General features: G+C 41.1%; 1 protein-coding gene across 4 annotated transcripts in view; it reads right to left on the bottom strand.

Annotated features, from left to right (window-relative positions):
* Positions 1 to 516: 516 nt before the first annotated feature.
* Positions 517 to 20888, bottom strand: part of ATF7IP (activating transcription factor 7 interacting protein) — a 73600-nt gene continuing 53228 nt past the window's right edge. For 3 of the 4 annotated variants that reach the window (XM_064155094.1, XM_064155091.1, XM_064155093.1), the window contains exons 11-15: positions 11369 to 11447; positions 9481 to 9639; positions 8396 to 8578; positions 4936 to 5048; positions 517 to 3148 (exon numbers count right to left, since the gene is read on the bottom strand). In XM_064155094.1, the coding sequence (XP_064011164.1) occupies positions 2732 to 3148; positions 4936 to 5048; positions 8396 to 8578; positions 9481 to 9639; positions 11369 to 11447 (951 nt within the window). In that variant the 3' untranslated portion in view covers positions 517 to 2731. The remainder of the gene's footprint in view (positions 3149 to 4935; positions 5049 to 8395; positions 8579 to 9480; positions 9640 to 11368; positions 11448 to 20888) is intronic. The other variant, XM_064155092.1, reaches the window with a different exon arrangement.

Below are 20888 nucleotides of genomic sequence, written 5' to 3'. Positions count from 1 at the left end.
AGATCAATTGTTTTTGTTTTGGTAGGAATTTTGTTTCTCATGTTAGTGTTTCTAGGAGGTAAAGAACAGTAAAATCACCACCCATCTCACAACCCAAGTGCCCTGAGTTAAGGAATTCAACAGTATTTCTGTTTGGTAGCATAGGGAGCAAACACTCTGCAGGGATCTGCCTTCCAGAAATGGCACAGTTCTTGCCACTTCAGGGTCTCCAAACTGAGCTAGGCCCTTGAAAAGTCAAGGCATGCTTTTATCCCATGTTGCCACCACTGCTCCTCAAATTGGAGCCTTAACAGCTCAGCTTAACATTGCAGCTTTCACCTTGCAGCTCACAACCTCTCCAAACACACCACCACACCATCGCTGATAGTGCCTCCACTGGAGGAAAGAAAAGAACTCTAATGCAGGACTCTCACTCCCCACCAGTCCCAAGGAAGGCAAATCTAAGCACAAATGGTGACCTAAGCACAAGCAGACTGTAGTCTGGCCAGAATTCACAATTAAATAAGCAGCATTAAGTTCTAGGTTGTATATGAATGTTTATTTTAACTTTCAAACTATAAAACCTCATTGTACTGATGTGGCCAATGGCCCTTTGGTACCGCCTCAAAGATACATTAGGAAAAAGAAAATGCCCAAGGAGGACTTGACAGCTGTCAACTGGAATGAACTGCTCTAACCTTTACTTCAGAACTGGCTTGGTTAAGGACTCAACTTTCCATAAGTAGACCAAATGCATAATTAAGTAACTATTCCTTGAAATAGGCAGACAAAACATCAGTTAAACACAGAAAAAAATCAAGGCATTGTTGATTCCTGGCACCAGTAATACAGGGACAGCTGTTACTGAATCTTCTCTTCCCATCCCTGGATTTGAAGTTTTGCCCACCCAAACCTATGACTGTTAAATGTCAAACACAAGTTTCCATACAGAGAGCATTTGTTACTGACCTGACAGAAGTGACAATCTTCAATGACAGGCAGTGCAGTGAAACAGCACAGAGGAGACTGCAATGCTGTTGCTTTAACTGCTGGAAGTTCAAGGGAACACAACTGAGGCTCACAGCATTTTTCATCAGCCATTTCATTTTTCCTGCCCTTTCACATTTGAGAATGCTAAGAAAGAGAGCACTGAAATAAAAACAGAACAAAACAAAGTTTTGTCTTCTACAGCTTCATAGAATCCACAGGGGGAAGTGGACTCTGTTGGGTTCTGCTGGGCAGGAGTGCGACTGCTGCCCTTGTTCGGAGAAGTGCCAACCCAAAACCTGACAGATGACACTGTCTCCAGGTACACAAGTTACAGTTTGGTTCTGCAAAAAGCAAATGTAACATGGGAAGGAAACTGGGACAGAAACTTTTCTCAGTTCAGAAGCATCATGAAAGCATCTATGAATACTTGCAGTTGCTCACAAACTTAAGGCCGGTGACTGAAATGGTTTCTAAGTGGTGTTGAGTGTGTTAGCTTTCTGCAGAGGCAGGCAGGACAGAGAGGAGGACTGGGAAGCCAACCTTCTTTTTGTACTAGCTGAACAGCCAAAGCCAGTGCAGACAACTAGAAGCTTTCATGGTGCCACACCAGAGAGATTTCTTCTTTGGCTGAACTGCAGCATACAGCTTTCCCAAAAGAAAAGGGAAAGGCTCTGGTGGAAAACACTGTCTGTATAATGTTCTTGGCAGGAGAAACCAAACTACTCAAGAGTTACAGTGAGGAAAGGGTTGACTGATACTGCAGATAAAAATAAATCCACCATCAGCAGATGTTACACTTCCTGGTCTTTACACAAACAAGAATTACTTCAGGCCAGAAAAATGAGAAGCATTAATGAAAGGCTAGAAAGGTAAAAGGAAACATAACTCCAAGCAAATAAAAGAACAAACACAAGGTATCTGGCTACATTTATTTCTGAAATTATTCTTTAAGGCACAAAATAAATCTAAAAAACAGGGCTGGATGTATGAGGGGAGGGGCAGAGGAATTCTCTGTGCCAGACAGGTGCAAATGCAATCTCCACAACTCATTTTCAGATCTGACCTGGGAACACTTCTAGTGTGAGTTGGGGAGGATGGTGGAAATAGAGAGGAGTGTTCTTACTTAGGAGAGGTAGGAGGTAGTGGGGTGGTTGTTGTATTGTCTTGGGTGTTTTTCCACCACCTCCAGATGTACACACATAGGTTCCCTGGCCAGACTCAAGCTCCCTTCCCTCCCCTAAGAGAGCTCATTATGTAAAGTAACACCAGATCACTCAGTCATCCAGTAGAGAAGTGAGACCTTGGACCCCCCCTTCATACCGTGCCTGCTCAGAGTGGTGGGTGGCAAGAGGCAGAGCTCTTCCTGCCTTCACGTTAGTGCCTTGACAGATGTTACAGATGTGACTGCTTGGCTTCATGTAAATCTCAATTTATTTGTTCCCACTGTGAAGCAGAATCCCAGGCATCCAGGGTGGCCTTGGACAAACGTTAGGTAGGTGGAGCAGCTGTCATGGAAGGGAAGGTGACCTGTTCAGTCAGCCCATGCCTTGACCTATGCAGAACAAGCAGGCTCTCTCGCTGCCGCTGAGACTTTGTTTTTTCCCTTTTTTTGGTTCTGAACGCATGTAGTGTACGACACAACTGTCTGAAATGATCCTGCAGAAAGTGGATTTAGAAGTGAATTTCATGCATGGGATCAACCCTCCAAAACTGGGGTAATTCTTGGTAGTAGGACAGCTTTAAAGCTCCAAAGATCTCTCGTTTAACTGCTCTGAGAAGAGATCACATCTGTGGACTGGGGGTCACAGAAAGGTCCAAACCGCCCATAGATGTCCTTAGCCCGGACTGCGAAGTAGTACTTGCTGCCAGACACAAACTGGGTAAGAGTGCATGCCATGGGGAGGGGGAGGGCCTTCACCTCCCCGATCTTCTTCCACTGCGAGGGCATAGTGGCGCTGGGGTCCTCGTGGTAGGCGTAAAGGTGGTAACTGTCCACAGCGGCACAGCTCCGGTCTACCTCCATGACACTCCACGACAGCACAATCCCGTTCTGGCTCTGTACCCTTGCCAGCTTCAGCTGTGGCTTCTGAGGCAGGGAAGTGTTGGCAGCCTCAGGGGGCAGACGCGGTGGCTGTGGTGCCTCTGGAAGAGGGGCAGGATGTACAGGGCGTGGTGGCTCCTAGGCAACAAGCAAAAAGTCAGTCTGCAGCAGTGCAAGGAAGGGTTCACTGACCATTCCCCAGGCAAATGGAAGCAAACAGGCCTCTAATCACCCAGCCACCACAGGCCTAAGTCCTGTGTGAGGAGGCAAGAGAGCAGCAGCAGGTGCTGAGAAAGAGTGGGACCAAGGATGCAGAAGGTCTTATTCACAGCTACATCTCTAACTGTGCAAACACTCGTTGCCACGGTTACTTCCCTGCATCCTCTTTGCTTTCCACCAAGAGGCAACGGACTGAACTCTGTGCTCTTTACCAAGGCTGAGCAGGCAGGTTCATAATGACTTTGAGCTGATCTGTATCTGAGCTGCTGTTGCTATATCACCCAAAACACTGCAGGCAGCTAACAACTCATCTTTTCTACAGGCAGATTTCCAGTCACAGAAGGAAGAATGGGTGATGCTGCCACGTGGATTTGATCACCTTAAATCACCACACAAGCTCAGCCTCAGTTTCCAAACCATTTTGAAATAAAGTCTTTCCACTGATATCCTTTTTGTAGCACAGAAAAGTCCTAGGTCTACATCCTGAGAGGAATTTGCTATTTCAAGCCCACTGGGGAAGGGGTACGAAAAGTTATTCTTCGAGGGGCCTTTCAGGTTGGAATTTGGGGTACTTTTTCTCATCTTAAGTGCTCTGTGTGATATTGGCTTGACTTATTCTTGTTATTTATCACTGGAGAATGCATGAAGTTGAATGGTGTCCAGACTGAAAGAGCAGTGAGCCACCTGGCTGGCAACACATTTACCATCCCAAGATATTGCAAGCACTACCTTGGACTGCCCAAGGCTGGGTGACTGCCCAACGGTCAATATGCAGGCGATGCAATTGCTTCAGTCTCAGAAATAAACCCCCATGAAATGAGTACATGCTCAGATGTTTACAAAAAGGGGTTTGAAGTGATGCAGAAGGAACTGCTCCAAACCAGTGATTAAAAACCTCTCTGAAATCTGGGAGTTGGCAACCTTGAGAATCTTGCCTGCACCCTGTTCTCCTACCTCAGTTTTGCAAACAGGTGTACTCAGAAAGTGGTCATCCAACTCGTAGCCAAACCATGGCTAAACTTTTAGTGGCAGTTCTTCTGTATTCTTCCCTTCACAAGCCACTGGGAGACAATTCATGCACCCTTTTTCAGTGTGCTCACAGTGATCTGGAGAGCTCTGGGGTAAGCTAACAAGAGCATAGTTTTTACCATTCTGGCAGAAGGTGCTGTAGAATCATAGAATGGTTTGGGTTGGAAGGAACCTCCAAAGGTCATCCAGTCCAATCCCCATCCTGCAAGGATATCCTCAACTAGATCAGGCTGCCCAGAGCTCTGTCAAGCCTCACCTTGGTTATCTCCAGGGATAAGGCCTCAACCACCTCTCTGGGCAACCTGCTCCAGTGTTCCACCACCCTCATAGTAAAGAGCCTACTCCTAACATCCAACCTAAATCTACTCTTCTCTAGTTTGAAGCCATTACCCCTTGTCCTATCACCACAGGCCTTTGTAAACAGTCTCTCTCCATCCTTCTTGTAGGCCCCCTTCAGGTACTGGAAGGCTGGGAGTAGGTCTCCCTGGAGCCTCCCCTTCTCCAGGCTGAACAACCCCAGCTCCCGCAGCCTGTAGGTGGGGAGGTAGTGCTGTGCATATGAATCGGCTGCAAAGTGCTCACAAGACATTTCACTACTCTGCAGTTCAGACAAAGAAGCAATCTGAAAGAAGTCAGTACTTGCAAATGGCAAGAAGTCATTTCAAAAGACAACTCACAGCATGCACTTGAGGCGGTCGATGATGCACCGTAAGCTGAGGTGCTCCAGACCCAAGGGTCAGTCCATTGTTCACCACGTACGCAGCTGTCTGAGGCATCCGTACTGTCATACCTGCAAGAAGCACAGTATTCAATACTTCAACTCAAGAGAGGTCTGGAAGACCAGCTCCTGGGGTCAGCTTGATGACAGCACATTTCAAAATGACACACTCAAACTGCCAGCAGACTGAGAAAGTGCTCCGCAACCACAAAGCCACCTGAAGATGTAAAATGATCTTGGCTACATTAAAAGAAGTGTGACCAGGAGGACAAGGGAAATGAGCCTCCCCCTCTACTCTGCTCTTGTGAGATCCCACCTGGAGCACTGCATCCAGTTCTCCTGATGTTGAACTGCTGGAGCAGATCCAGCGGAGTGTCACAGAGATGATCAGAGAGCTGGAGCACCTCCCCTGTGGGGACAGGTTGAGAGAGTTGGGCTGTTCAGCCTGGAAAAGAGAAGGCTCCAGGGAGACCCTACAGTGATGTTCCAGTACCTGAAAGGGGCCTACAAGAAAGCTGGGGAGGGACATTTTACAAGGGCTTGTAGTGATAGGCCAAAAGGGGACGGACTGAAGCTTGAGGAGGGCACATTTAGATTGGATGTTAGGAAGAAATTCTTTACAGTGAGGGTGGTGAGACACTGGAACAGGTTACCCAGGGAGGTCATGGATGCTTCCTCCTTGGAGGTGTTCAAGGACAGTCTGGATGAGACCTCAAGCAACCCAGTCGTAGTAGAAGGTGTCCCTGCCATTGGCTGGGGGTTTGGAACTGGGTGATCTTTAAGGTCCCTTCCAAGCCAAACAACAAGTGTTTGTATCTGCAGAATGTTGGTTTAACAAAACTTGTAGCATGAAAGACATGGGTGGAGAAAAGAAGTGTGGGAGATACAGCCAGCCTAAATATGACTAGAACAATAACCTAAGTTTGGGATTGGGAAAGCAAAAGATGAACACTGCTGCAGCAGAACAGTAGCCAACCAGTATTCCACTGCCAGAAAGCTGTACTCTGGATGACATGGAAACTGAAAGAGGTGCAGCTAGTCCTTCCTCACAAGAATGGACACCACAATGTGAAAGGTGTTAGTTACCATCTCAGTCATTCTCACAGAGAACTGGTCTGACTGGCAGGAATGAACTTCATCTTCCAGCCTTGTAGGTGATATCCCACAATAGGTGAAGCCTCTCTGCCTGCTGCACAAATATGAAGCCTTGAAATAATCTGTACTCTAACTAGGCCAGGGCAGGTTTAGACTGGAGATTAGGAAGAAATTCTTCACTGAAAGTGATTTGCCTATTGGAATGGGCTACTGAGGAAGGTGGCAAAGTCACCATCCCTGGAGGTGTTTAAAAGGAGGCTGGATGAGGCACTTAGTGCCATGGTTTAGTTAAATAGAAGGGTTAGGTGATAGGTTAGACTCGATGATCCTAGAGGTCTCTTCCAACCCGGTTGATTCTGTCACTGTATGATTCTGTAAATTGCTCTTTTATCTGCTCAGGTTAACTATCTGGCTTCACTGTCCTGAGACACAGGAAATGCACATAGTTTTCTTACATCTTATGTGGCTTGAAAGACTATAGCACTGCAGAACACAGACATACTTTTCAAGCCAGAGTAACAGAACTACCTGTAACAGGAGTCCAGAAAAGTCTAGGTTTAAAAAGTGAGCCCTGGAGATGATCTAGCCCCATCTTCTGCTGGAAAAATGCTCTTAGATTAGGTTACTTAGAGTCTGGTCAAGCTGAATCTCAACTATTTTGGTGGAAACCTGCCTTGATTTCTAGGAATCTGCAAGCAGGCAACTGAAGGACAAGCATTTAATTTATCACTGGACCATCAGGTAGAAATACATTACACAGATCTGCTGTTGGATGACCTTGTCCAAAACCCATGGATTCCCTACCTCACTGAGCTCTCCTAAAGCCTAAAAAGTAGTGTATTGTGTTCTTCAGCCACGCATTAATTATCTTGCACCTACAACACTAAAAAGTATGCTGCAGATATTAATACCAGTGATGTGTATAAAGTCATAATAATTGCTCTAAAAAGGGGTAGATTTGGACAAAAACATGTATTCTGGTACCAAAATGAGAAAATATTTAAAATAATTGACGTAAGTCAATGCATGCTTTAAAGTCCTCAAAACTACTTCCAAAACAACAGGGAGTTCACACATGTGTAACTTGTACTAAGGGTTAGGATGATGAAAACTAGGCATAGGCTGAGGTTACCTTGCCTTTTGCAAACAAGAGTGGGAGATGCAGACATGCCCCTCAAAAGACACTGCTGGCCAGAATAATCTGAACTCAAATTCACATGGCACAAGAGTGTAAGTTCAGGAAATATCAGCAAGTACTCTGAACAGAACAGCAATTTCCTCACACCTTGGTACTTCATAGAGGTAGCTCAAGAACCACCTGATCAACTTCTGTTTACGTAGCACAGGTGATTTTTTTACAGCCTATGGCAATGCAGCTGAATCCAATCATGAGAAGTACTTAGAATGAAATTGCTACAAACATAAATGGCTTTGTCCTTTCCAGTAACTACCACTTGAAAACAATGAATCAATCCTTTCTGCACAAATGTAACCAGGTACACAGCTTACACAGCTTAAGCATAGAGGGTTCTGAGTTGGGCTTCTACAGATTGCATAAAAAAAAATAAATCACTACCTCACCAAAAAGTGCAGCAGAACAAAGAAATCTGTGTTTAAAACAATGGTGTTAAAATAACTTTAGTGGAGAAATTGTGAGGAGCTAAGGAAAGGTAGTTAAGATCCATCTCTTTGTAATAAAATATAAACCATGATTTATCTGTAAGGTCTTTGACAGCTGTTACTCACTTAAGAAAGTGATTTTACTCTGAAGGGAAGGTACCAGTTACATGTTTGCGAAGTCAAGATGAATTTGCTGACATCTCTAGTCAAGGAGACTGCAGCATGCATCAATTTCTGATAGATTTGGTGAGAAAGTTCATTTTTGCAGGCTTTGGGAAAACAAGAATTTGCTGGGCACAGGACATCAGACATTGTTAAGGAATTACAGTGGGATGCTTGAGAGAAATGTAACTTTCAGAAAGCAACTTAGACACAATTTACTACATACTCAGACATTTTTAATATTGATAATTTGGCATGAGTACTACTCTCCAGTGCCCTGTAAAAGTATTGTACATGTCAGAGATGCTTAACTGGCAGGGCCAGTACCTGAAATGACTTAAATCCTATTTTTCCTGCAGGGGGAATGACTTCTTCACAGCCTGTGATCTTCTCAAGCCTGTAAGCTGGAATAAACCCCTAACCTCTGTAATTTGGACTAGTATCATAAAACAAACAAACAAACTCAAACCAAAAACCAAACCCCACATCCACCAAGTAGAATATGTCAAGCTAAAACATGCAGGGAAGAAAGCATTCCCTACCTCCAGCCTGTGGGTTGACTGGTCTTAAACCTGGGGTTGGCATGAGAGCTCCTCTTACAGGGTTCTGAGCTGGTGGTGCAGGCAGGGTGGTATAGACCACCTGATGGTTAGGAGGGGCTCTTGGTATAGGAAGCTTTGCAGTTTGAGTCACTGGTCGATGAGTTACATTCACTGTTGTCGAAGCTGGAAAAAGACAGACAGACCACACCTAGAATGGAATTCCATGACAGGAAGCTGATACAGCTACTCCAGAGTCCTTTGGAGGACTCACTTGTCTGAGCCATGCAAAATAAAAACTGTCCTTGTGAAATTCTATCTGCAATAATAACACAAGAAAATCCAGCCTAAACAGTAATTTTCACCTGAAGTAGCAATGCAAATATACGTGTACAAATTCCACACAGAGGAGGTAAACCTAACAGTCCACCAAATAAAATAGAAGTTCTTAATGTAAGCACAGCTTTGAGCAGTAGAAACACATCACCAAAGAGTTAGTGAACAGACTAGTTACAAGACAATTCCAGTGGCAACTAAGCTTCAACGACCACCTACAGAAGAAGAAAGTGAGGCAGAGACCAAAAAAAAAGAACATGTATTTCTTCGTGTTAGAAAGAAAAGGGGAAACAAACAAACAAATCACACTGCAGACAAACTAACAGTTAACTAGGGGGGGAATTCTGGTGTCTGCCTTCCCATTCACTCTACTGGAAGGATTAGTTTCCAAGTGGAGGTAGACACAGCTAGAAGTGATGTTGCTAATGTTTGAGTTTTTTTTCCATGACTTAAATAAAGCAACTGCTACAAGATTTCTTTTCCTTCAGAATTTCCATGAGCATCCTTAGCAAGAATTCTTGCCCTTCACAGAACTGATTCCTGGGTGGGTGTTTTTTCCAAAACAACAGAATTATCCTTTCCTTTTGATTAATCAGTTTGGAAAAAAAAACAGTTATGGGTGACTGACTGGAATGGGACATTAAAAAGTGACTCAAGCGTTCACCTGAAAAGATCAGCAGAATGTAGAACACACACTTCAGGGGAAAAAAAACCAGTCACTGCATTCACATCATGATGTAAGATGAAGTTACCTGCAGGTAATACATGTAAGCTGGCTTGGGAAGATCCACTCATTGGCACACCTGTCTGCTGCACGGGGGCTAGCTGTGGAGGCTGGGCGGGTTGAGCCAAGGTCTGGGTAGATATGCTCAGCCCTGTAGCAGGTGTCTGGTTCTGCTTCTTGCTGTCTGCTTTAAAACAAAATTACAGACAATAACAAACAGAAATGAGAACATTGGAGCTTTAGAACCCTTTCTCCCCTCATCAGTCACAGATGAGCAAAGAGTATTTCCTAGCATGACATGTCTTTGATCTTTTCATTCTGCACACAAAGCAGTAGAAAATTCATTCATTTCCCCTCACTTTCATTATCTCCATTTTTTTTTTCCCCATACTCCATAACATTTTATTCTATCATCATGAAGTCTGCCTACCTCAGCATAATTTAGGAACCTGGTATACTGCTCCATTAAATTAAAAGTCTTTAAAAAGTTTCTATTAAATAAAGAATAGCCTAAATCCTTAAGGACTTGTCACTGCTATATTCAATTTATTGCTTAAAGGACGTGATAGGGATTCCTAAATAAATCTTGGATACTTCCATCCTTTTGTTATTTGCTGACTCTTTGCTTTGTTAGTCAGCCCTGTTTGCTGCTTTATTGAGTTTTCATGCTCTTTTCTGTATTAAAAAGATAATTACTTTATTATTTATAGAAAACTTTTTAAAGAGAACTCAGGTTGTTTTCTCACACTGGCATCACTTTTCTCACATGACACCATGAGAAGTGACAAACAGTGCCTGTAGTTTACTACGGCAATATTTCTTCCTGCTTACTTGTTGCAAGACATAATATTGAGTGCAAGCCTATATGCAACCAAGGCTGTGTATGAGCTGAGTAAAGATTAACTGAGAAACTTCAGCCTGGATATTTCAGCTAGGTTACAATAGTGGTAGGCAGAGAAGGCACCATCAAAAACTGAAAATCACAACATAACAGAGTAGGTTTTAAGGGCACTCATTCAAATAAAGGTTTGCTGTAATAGAACTGTACATGCAGCAGCCACCAATTCAGTGAAAAGAGCACATAATAGTAAGAGATATGCTAATATGCATTTTACTCCAGAACGTGAATGCACCAGCTAGAGGGGCAGTTACTGAGGCTGTTTAAAGGAATCACACTTCTTGGTGGCTGGACTTCAGAATGCAGCACAGGGGCATGCATTTAGAGCTCATATGGAACTCAAAATTTTATCTCTAATGGCAGTAGTATTAACGGCAGAAAAACACCTCATCTTAAATACAGATTCTTATTACTTCTGTAATTCCTCCCTAACTCAATGCTAATCATAATTAGATTTGCCCACAGTTACCCAAGACTTACAAAAAAAAAAGTATTTTTTAAAAGATGAAGTGAATCCAAACTGCCAAAGGATGCAAGAGCACAACTGTATGTACTCTAACCTTGGCACACAGTCCCAAAGCACAGATCTGCATTTGGTATTTAAACACTTGCACACAGAACTTAGTTAAACAGAAGACCAGAAGCTGTAATAATCTATTGCCTGAATATCAAGTGTTGAAGTAAAAGGCCTTTAATTAATCAGTAAACAGAAAAACTAAGCACATCTTGAAGAACTTCTCAAAATACAATAATCTGGATGTCTCAAATGATTTCCTAAGCCTAACACACTTAACCACAGACAGTAATAATGCTTAAATGAAGGGAAAGGTAAAAATCTTAATGACTGTTTCCTCTAATTTAATGCCTAAGAGAATTCCTTAACAGTCCTGTTTAATTGAAACTCCAAGGAGTAATACTCCAAGCAGAAACAGAAGTTTATTCCTTTCTGTCATTCATGGAGTGAAATAGTACTTGTTGCTCAAATACCCCTGCAGCTACCAAACCCTTTTTCACCTACCTTGAGAAGAGTGATCATCTTCTTCATCCAGTGTAAGATCAATGACACCTCCTGAATCAGTTCCTGTGACCTTCCCGCTCTGAAAGACAAAACTCCTTCGTTTTGCAAAAGCCAATCCAGGGCAGAGAGGTGGAAAAGGGACACGAATTGAACGGTCAGAAGGAGAGGTCTCAGAATGGATAGGCTCATTAAGAACTGAAGAAATGAGCAGGAGGAGGAAATTTCAGCCAAATTTCCCAGGACTTGAAAAACAGACAGTAATCAAATAACTGGATTGGGGTATCAAATATTACAGCCAGGAGAAAAAGCCTTGCTGACCAATAGCATACTGCTATTTTACAGCTAAATAACAACTTGGCATTTTAGAGTATCTTTCATTTGTAATCTCTTTACATTTTAATCCAGTCATAAACTGTGCTTTTCTCTACAGTAGTAGAGAACCTTTTGAGAGAACAGTCACCAGGACAATCTATTACTTATCTTGAGACAGCTTGGCCTATGTGACTAGAAAGAAATTTGCTACAGTGGAACCTGTGTGCCTCTAAAATAGATCATCAAAAGCCATCAGAAAACTCCAATTGTATCCAGCTTTTAAAAGTAATTTCATTACTGTATTTCCATCCATCATCACAAACTGTAGCCCTCTATTCTGCTAACCATCTCTTTAAAGAGGATCAAGGGATTTCTAAGGTGCTGTGAAGGCTAAATCCTATTAAAAAAAACTCTAGAGGACCATTAAACAAGATTCAGCTTCTGCATCGTTACCATCCCTTGGCTGCTCACCCTGGAGGGACACTAATGGGTTACTTTGGGTGATGGAAAAAATACCAGGGGAGGTTTTTGGGGGGTTAAATATAATTCAAGGGCTTATTCTAGGAAGTATGTCTATTTCTAGTGCCTTAAACTTGCTGCAAGAATTAGTAGTTGATGGGGTTTTGGGGTTTGTTTTATAGAAGAGAAATTTATTGCTGTATTGAGCTGCTACCAATTTATGGATTGGAATAAAACAGATTCCTTAGGACAGACAAAGGGTTAGGGAAAAAAAAACATGTAATTATCCAAATTTCTGAACAATGAAAGTGGAAAAAAGCTTAAGAGTCCCAAACTGCCTGTACAGATGCTGACATGACCAATCCTAGGAAGATTAAAGACTTCCCTGTGCAGCTAGATGAGGGCAGATGCACAAAGCCTAAGCATTTTGATTATCTGCTCTACGACCTTTTGTTTGGGTAAAACTAAGTCTTTAAGGAGCCCCTGAAGACAATTCTCACCCAGGCAAGGCTTTTGAGACGAGGGAAAAGAGACATCCATACAATTACTAAGTGCAAATAGAAGCTGTGTCCAAATTATTAGTCATGGAATTTGGAATGCCAGATATGATCAATCTCTTCATTATACATTATTACAACCTGCCTTCTCAAATTCCAGTGCTGGCACTGATGAAGTTCTGCTAATACTCTGCATGATCACAACTGAGTGAGAAATATCTAACTACTTATGTTCATGGGTAATAGAAGAGACCTCTGCAGGGATTCTATTTTTGCTATACACAGAGAAACACCTTTCATATTTATTAACCATTGAATTATTCTGTTGAGTGATTTCTATTTCAAAGACTTTCCAGTTTTCTCAGTATGATGAGCTGATTTACCCACTTGAAGCTTAAGATAAAAGGCACACTGAAATAATCAATGATTACTTGATTAGCATAAAGTCAAGAGGAATTTCATTCCAACTTGATAATCTTCCCAGTCAAGGCTGTGTATTTTGAGCTATGGCTCTCTCTGCCAGGACAAAGTAGATTGAGAAATGAAGGGGAAGATTTATAAGGAACTGGAAAAAGAAAAAGCTAGCACTAAGCTATTAATTCCTCCCCACTATAAAATGCATTAGTCTGAACTAATTTCCTTTCAATGTTTTTCCCTGCAAGGAAATCTCAATCCTTAGAAAACCCACTTTGTATGTGAGCTATTTTAAAGCCCTATTTAACTCTGCCAGTTGAGAAAATTCTTTGAACTCCCAAGTCAGCAAGTGTCACTACATGCTTTTTTGGGTTTTGTTTTTTTTGGGGGGTGTGTTTGGAAAGTCAAAATCTTGGCTGAAACAGGCAACTATTAAATGATAAATCAGCAAGCAAGGTCTCATACATGCACTTCTCAGGAGGAAAGACCTTTTGTAGTTTGCCACACAATTCAAGGTTTTCTACTAAACAACTCTGGCAGTGATCTTCTCAACAGGAACTACTGTAAGTACTTAGGTTCTTTCATGACTCACAACAGAAGCTGCTGACCTGCACTGAGTGGTGCTCTGGGGTACGCTCTCCAGTCCTAACTGCAGGGCACACACTCCTGTTACTCCAAGAAGATGCTGTACTTCACCCACAACACATCCTTATGTCCTGACTCCCCAGCCTTTCCAACTAGATTTCCCTAGGCCACTGACCATGCATCTTGCTTGAATGAAAGTTAGAGGTACAGGAAAATGGTAAGGAAACATCAAACACTGAAAATGCTGCACACTGTGCTTCTTAGCCAGGGGAGCATGCTGTAGGCAGGGTAGCCCTACACAGAACAGACTGGTAATGGTGTCTCACATAAAGGTCAGGATTTTGACTATTCAGAGCCCCCACCTATACTCCAAAGAGGAAGGGATACCCTTTTCTGTATCCTGCAGTGCTGACACACACTGTGTTAGATACTCAAACCCAGGAGAAAGAAGATTCAGGGAGAACTGGGAATCAGGTATTAGCAGACTGCTTCACACTACTTCCTCCACATAAAACTGAACATTTGCATGGTCTGAGAGTGCATCTTCATCACCCTGGCCCAGCTGTTTCTGCACTCTTGTCACTTAGCCACCTAACTGGAACTATTTGGAATCACCCCTATCAAAAGCAAGTAATAAACCATTTATCAGGAAAAAAACACGTGCCCAAACCATCAAGAAAATAAACCCACTCCTTTTCAGGAGTTTCACAGTCACATCATGACTGTTTCACTCTGGAATTCTGTCCAGGACAGACCTGTGAAAGCTGCAGTTTCCAACAAAACTTTGAGGAAGGCTAGAGAAAAACAGCTGCTACTGCTTTTGTAAAAAGACAGGAATGGGATTTTGAGGCAGAGACTGCCATGTCACACAGAAGAGGAGACTCAGATGTGCTGCTCTGAGCAAAATTAGAAGCTAGCTTAAGAAGGCTTGCAGCTCTGATGAGGGCAAAGGAAAACCTGACACTGAACTTTCAATCATGTATAAACAACATTCACCTTTATCTCAAAAAATGAAATAAGAGAACTAGTTTTTCAGCTCCTAATATTAGATTTCAGCAAGCACTGGGGCAGAAACTAGTTCATGCAGAAAAGCAAAGTCAAGGCATTGTGGTCTGCTATCAGTTTTCAGCTTTCTCTAAACACAAGAAGCTAAGAACCTGAACCTGCTTGAACTGATCTGTGCAGAAGAGTGAGATGATAGATGCACCAGAACACAGTCACACTAGTGAAATAATTAAAACCATTTAATCAGAATCAAAACATGCCTGGTGCTTTAGTTCACATACTGCCTAGCAAGTCTGAATAATGGAAGATTTAATTGCCTTAGAGTATCACGTAGGCTGCAACAGAAACAAAATAAGCACAGCAATATAAACTGATCTCTATTTAAAGATCCAGTTACCAAAAAATCCAAAGCCAGCCACACCAGACCACTAGCCTCCAAGCAGACCAGAAGTGGCACTTAAATTCATTTACAGCAGCATCTGGGTAGTTTCTAGTCATCAGAGAGAAACAGCAGTCACATCAACTGCTAAACTCCCTTCTCCATCCTTAACAGCCAATGTATATGCCCTTTTAAGCTCCTCCAGAACGCTGCCAATCCCATTACCCTTTTGGATTTCTCTTATCCATAACTGATGATGTAACTTTACACAACCTGAAAAAAGGAGCAACTTCAGGACTAAATCATCCAGTTAACCACAACTGTATCTCAGTTGCCTTTGTTTAGTCTTCCTCTGTTTTCACATAGCAGCCAACAATCCTAACACAAAACAATGCAACAGAACAAATAAATTAAAAAGGGAAATAGAAACTGAACCTAACAAATCCTACTCTGAAATGTCACAGTTTTAAAGTGAAATGTGAAAAAGTATTTTAGGAAGAAAGCAAAAAAAACCTGAGACTTCATCTTTTCCTGGCTTCCTAATTTTAATCTAGCCACATCTTTCTTCTTCACCTTCCCAATTAAGATGTTTTGCATGTACCAAATCTGAAAAAGAAAGGGGTGTGGACAGAGGGAAAAAAAGATTCCAAATCCATCAGGAAAACAGATACAAGGTAGGATATGGAATTTAAAGGCCAAAGCACAAATGCTAGGCATGATGTTGTGAACAGGAGGTACCTCCCAGCACAAGTAGTTGCAAAGTTGAATGTAGAAAGAAGTAGTTGCAACATCACCACAAGTATCTGGCAAACTACTGCAGAAAACCTTGAGAAATCTCTCAAACTGAACTTGTTACACAATTTTGTGTAACAGCACACATCCATTTGCCCACATGCACAATATTGTACCACAAGAAAAGCCAAGAGGTAGATGTTAGTATTTGCAAAGTTCTGAATATAAGCTGCTCTATTCATGCTTGATAGATAAAAGAAAGGTTTGGTATTATATAACGCCATGGTTCAGTCCATGCTTTTAGTTGTAATGCCACCTGCTTTTCAGAATGGAAACTTTTCAGCATGTAGAAGTGAAAATTGAAGGGAGAAGGGGGAAAAAAAAAGCCAACAACATTAAAAGAAGGGGAAAAAAAATACAGTGCAAAATAAAAATTCATTCCAAGGTAGTAAAGATTCAAATTCTGCAGATGACATGTGGCACACTCACACACTGTGGGGAACTTTATTATGAACAGTTTCTACAGCAACATAGTTAGAAAGAATTCTAGGGGTTGTATAGCAGACGACTCCTGAAGCATCACCTCACCCCACTGGCACACGACGCACCAAGGCGTTATATAACAGCAAAATCGATACCCAATTATGGAGAGCAGCAGTGAAAAATCTCTTCTGGCAGGGGAGGGAGGGTGGTGTTGTGTTTGTATATATCATGTTAAGGCCCATACTATGTATTTAGACATCCATATACAAAACTACAGAGTTCAAGCAGCTGTGGAAATGATTTTTAAATACATTTTGGAACATATTTTGGCCACTAACTGCTTCAGTGTCAGAATTCTCACTCCTCGAACTGCTGTTTTTTTTTCAATGCAGCAATTGCACCAAAATTGAAGTAATTATTTAGACTTATAGAGCCTGAAAAGCTGTTATGAAAAAGTATTTTATCAGGAACCAAATGTATTTGACACCTGTTACCAAAATGAAATGACAATGATAGTGCAGTAAAACTAGCAGTTTACTGAGATCATAGTCTGTACAAATAAGATTTGACAGGGATGCAAACACATGTTTTGATAGGTGTGGCTGCATACTTGTATAGTACTCAAATAACAGCAATAGACATTTTATGTATTGCTTTTATAAGATTGCTCTGGACCCTCTACCATTAACTGGTACCATGCAATGCTTCCAGCAGAACAATACAAGTAGGGAAAAAATGAAGAACAAGTCTTAGTCACCCCTGTGTGTTATACACCCTCTCATTTCTCTGGTGAAAAGAGCAGACACTGTCTCTGTTACCCTATATTAGTACAAACTATAAACTAAGGAAGCTATCCCACACACTGGTTGCAGGAAATGCTGGTTTTAAGCAAGAGCAATACTACTTCCAACTAAAGCAACACTTGACTCAATGCCTAAGATATTTCTCTACTGCTCCAACTTTGTTTTTCCTTAATCAAAAAGTAAAAAGGGAATATAGTAAACACATACATGCACACAGCTGTATACACTTGTACCTTCACTGGCTCTTTTGAGGTGAAACATCTACCTTGCTTAGCCAAATGTCACTGTTCCCCAACAGTATTATGTGGAATGACTGTCTTGCGTGATGGAAGATTACCATATTAATCATAGATATATTTTAATTAGAGTACTATTCAAATTAGCTTAACACAGCTTTTAAAATCTATTATTCATGCCTGGTGTAGTAACATCATCAGTCTGATTGCTTTAATGTTCTTCTCAACGTTTTGGCTGCAAATGACAAGTTGAAGCCTACAAAACTCAAGCATATTTATTGAAAACTGCTCTCAGAAACTGGTGGTGGTTTTGGTAATGCAGATATGGTCTTGGGGAAAGTCAAATCACTTCAAAAGTCAAACAAGAATGGATTCACTTGAATTCTGTCCCTTACAACAGCCATTCAATTCAGCTACATGATGTTACTTTGAGAATTTAAACTGCCCTCCTGCTGGCATCTTTATAATTTAGCTTTCTAATTAATTTCAGGCAAAAGTTCCACCTCACAGATGAGACCTGGTTCCATTTTAAACACAAACATAACCCTGGGGTCAGACACAAAAATCAAGTAGCCCACTTTACACATATAATTATGAATGTTTATTTTCAGTGACCAAACCATGAAATGCAAGGAAAACATATTCATCAATAGTGCTTCAACAACATAAAATAGCTGCTTTTAATTGTAAGCTAACATATCCACTTTGTTCACACTGCTTCCCAACAGACATTCACAAAGTTTATTACACACTGCCAAGTAAAGTGATAGGAGTTGTAAATGCATTTTATTAACATTTTACCAGATGAACTCCCAGCAGTCAGCGTAACAGCTTAAACTAAACTGTAACTCAACCAAACAAATCAAGGCATGTCAGAAACAGATAGGACACTCATGGGCTTTTAATGAATATTATCTGAAAAAGTGGCACACAGAGATGAAATTCAGACTGAAAAATATTTACTCCATAGGAGAATAAGGTGCACCTGAAGTGGGGAACAGGGAAGAAAAGACTATTTACCTGATCTAGTGTTTGTAATAACTATAATTCTTGAAAAGATTGACTTTATGCCAATCATTTTAAACGTATCTGACCCCAGTCAAATGTGTTCAGTTATTTTATGTCACAAAATAATAAAAGCTGCTCTTATAAATTCTCTCAGTATACCACAGCTATATTTATATTAGATATAATATATATAACTCCTGTATCTATAACTGAGGTTCTTAATAAAATACTTTCAAACCCTTCTAACGATTTGTTATATAATTAAAATGCCTTTGTCTCTGTAACAACCCTATTTACCCTAACACATTGAAAGTTCTTGTCATGTCTTCAGAAGTGCAGTCCTAGGCCCTGAGGGCACTGGAATGGTCATTGGTAAAGTGACATGGACTAAGAAACGATGCTTAAATTTCTGTGTACACAGGAAAAAGTTGAATTTGAGAGACTGACAAAAACATAGTAAGATGCCCCCTCCCACAACCCTGTGGCCATGCCTTTCAGAGCAAAAAGCAGAGGATGACTGAAAAAGAGAAACAGTCATACAGCAAAATCACACATGCAAGCTGCTTACTGAAAATGTTGGCTACCCTGACCTTAAGAGTATGCAGCTCCTGAGAAGCTGCATAGTTCGGGGCAACCACAGAGATTCAGCAGACCAAAACCACAGAAGAGCCAAGAACACTTTCCATTTCAAAGCATCCTTCCAATGCCTTCAGGGCATTTGACACTGTGCACAATGGACCCCTTCAGGGACACATATACAGTGAAGAACATTTACCTCCTAGGTCTCCCACACTGTAGATCACAGTACCTTATAGTGAGAGTGAATTACTTCATTTGCAATGAGTTAAAAATTCACAAAAATAAAAAGCAACTACTCCTTGAAGCAACAGCAGAGATTTCCAAATTTATCAGGGAAAAGCACATAAAAAACAAGTTCTAAACTCACAGCACAAGTATCAAAGCTTCATTACAAAAAGGAGAGGCAAAGCTAAATATATGAATGGACTTAGACCATATGAATATATGGTTCAAGTCATTCCTCACTGTTTTCAGTCTATCAAGGGAAAAAATAATTTAATCAACCAGGTGGCAGCCATTAGAAAAAGAATGTTGACTCAGTTAAGGCCAAGTGCTGGGGGCTTTTGCAACTGAAATTAAATATTCTTATTTCAGGAAAAGAGCATTAATTAGAAAATTCATGAGCTGCAGATGACAGATTTCTTTCAAACTGTATTTGTTATACTCTGATTATTTTAAAGTAAACTTTCAATTGTGATTAACGATTTTTGTATTAAGTCTACAACCGAAGTCTAAACTGAAGCTCACCAACATGCTTCACCTATAATGGAAAAATAATGGGGGTGGGGAATAACTCAGCTATCCTGCTGCTTGAGCTTCTCTGCTGATACTGCCATGGAGAAGTCCAATTCATGTCTATTTTGATAGATTTCATGATGTTCTCACAGCAGGGCCTGCACTGCAATGAACATGACTGACCTGAAACTTTCTGTCATAGTTTACAAACAAAGAAACAGAAAGAGGAAAAGACCCTCTGCTTTACATTTTTCTGCACACATAAGCCAACACTGACTTCATAGAACCAGCAAAACACCCATTCTGTTTGCCTACTTCAGCATTTCTAGAAAGAAAATACATGCAGGAAAGATTTATTTAACATTCTGGGTGGGAGATGGTACATGAGGTTCTGGAAGGTTAGAAATATTTTCTGTTAATTAAAATACTAGTGGAAAGATTAGTGAATATTTACTTCAGCTTTTGAGAAGCAATAATACTTCCAGACCAAACCAGGAATATTTTTTCTCATTTAAGAAGATAATTTATCCCATTAAAAAGAAATTAAAAGGCTAGCAATGCTGCAGTCAGTGACTTTGAAGTATCAGGGTTAAACAGAAGACAGTGAGATGACATTTGTATAGTTGGTGCCAACAGAATTATGATGTAATACACAAGAAGCCAAAATAGAACCAATTATGAACAGAATGGAAGTCAAGTTAGAAACCAAACTGTTAATTCAGAAAGATTCAGAGACATGCTCAGATGGGCCAAAAGGGTCCCTTTTTCAATCTGAATCAGCAAACAGGATGTGTTAAAGAATGAAGCAGAAAGTTACCTACATGCAGTTAGGACCAGAGCAGGGCATGCAGTCAGTATGACCACAGTATGCAGCAACAGGGAACAAAAAAGCATAGCTCCTGGCAACACAGATTTTTTGGTTCTGCAGGACAAATATTCAAAAGCAGTATACTGGAACAAGCAACTACCTGACACAAGCTAGGGATAATTTTTTGAGGAGAAAAAGCAGTGCATACACATCTTGGTGAAATTTTAGAGTAAATTTCTTCAAACAAGAAACTAAATTTGCCTCTCTGGCTGAATTATGAATTCTATGAAATCCTAGAATTTTGAAGTCTATGTTACTCTAGAATATCCCACAGTAAGTTCCAGTACATTGCTCCTCTATTCTGAGAGCTCTCTGTGCTTTGTTCATGTTTTCATCTTTCTAGCCATTAGAAAGGATTACTTTCTTTACCATTCCCATTTGATTTACTGCAGGCCTGACAAAATAATCCCAGTTCCATGATTTCC

Source organism: Pogoniulus pusillus, chromosome 15 (genome assembly GCF_015220805.1).
Source record: "Pogoniulus pusillus isolate bPogPus1 chromosome 15, bPogPus1.pri, whole genome shotgun sequence".
NCBI classification, from domain to species: Eukaryota; Metazoa; Chordata; class Aves; order Piciformes; family Lybiidae; genus Pogoniulus; species Pogoniulus pusillus.
Note: the sequence above shows the minus strand (reverse complement) of the source record. Positions and strands in the feature narration are given on the sequence as shown.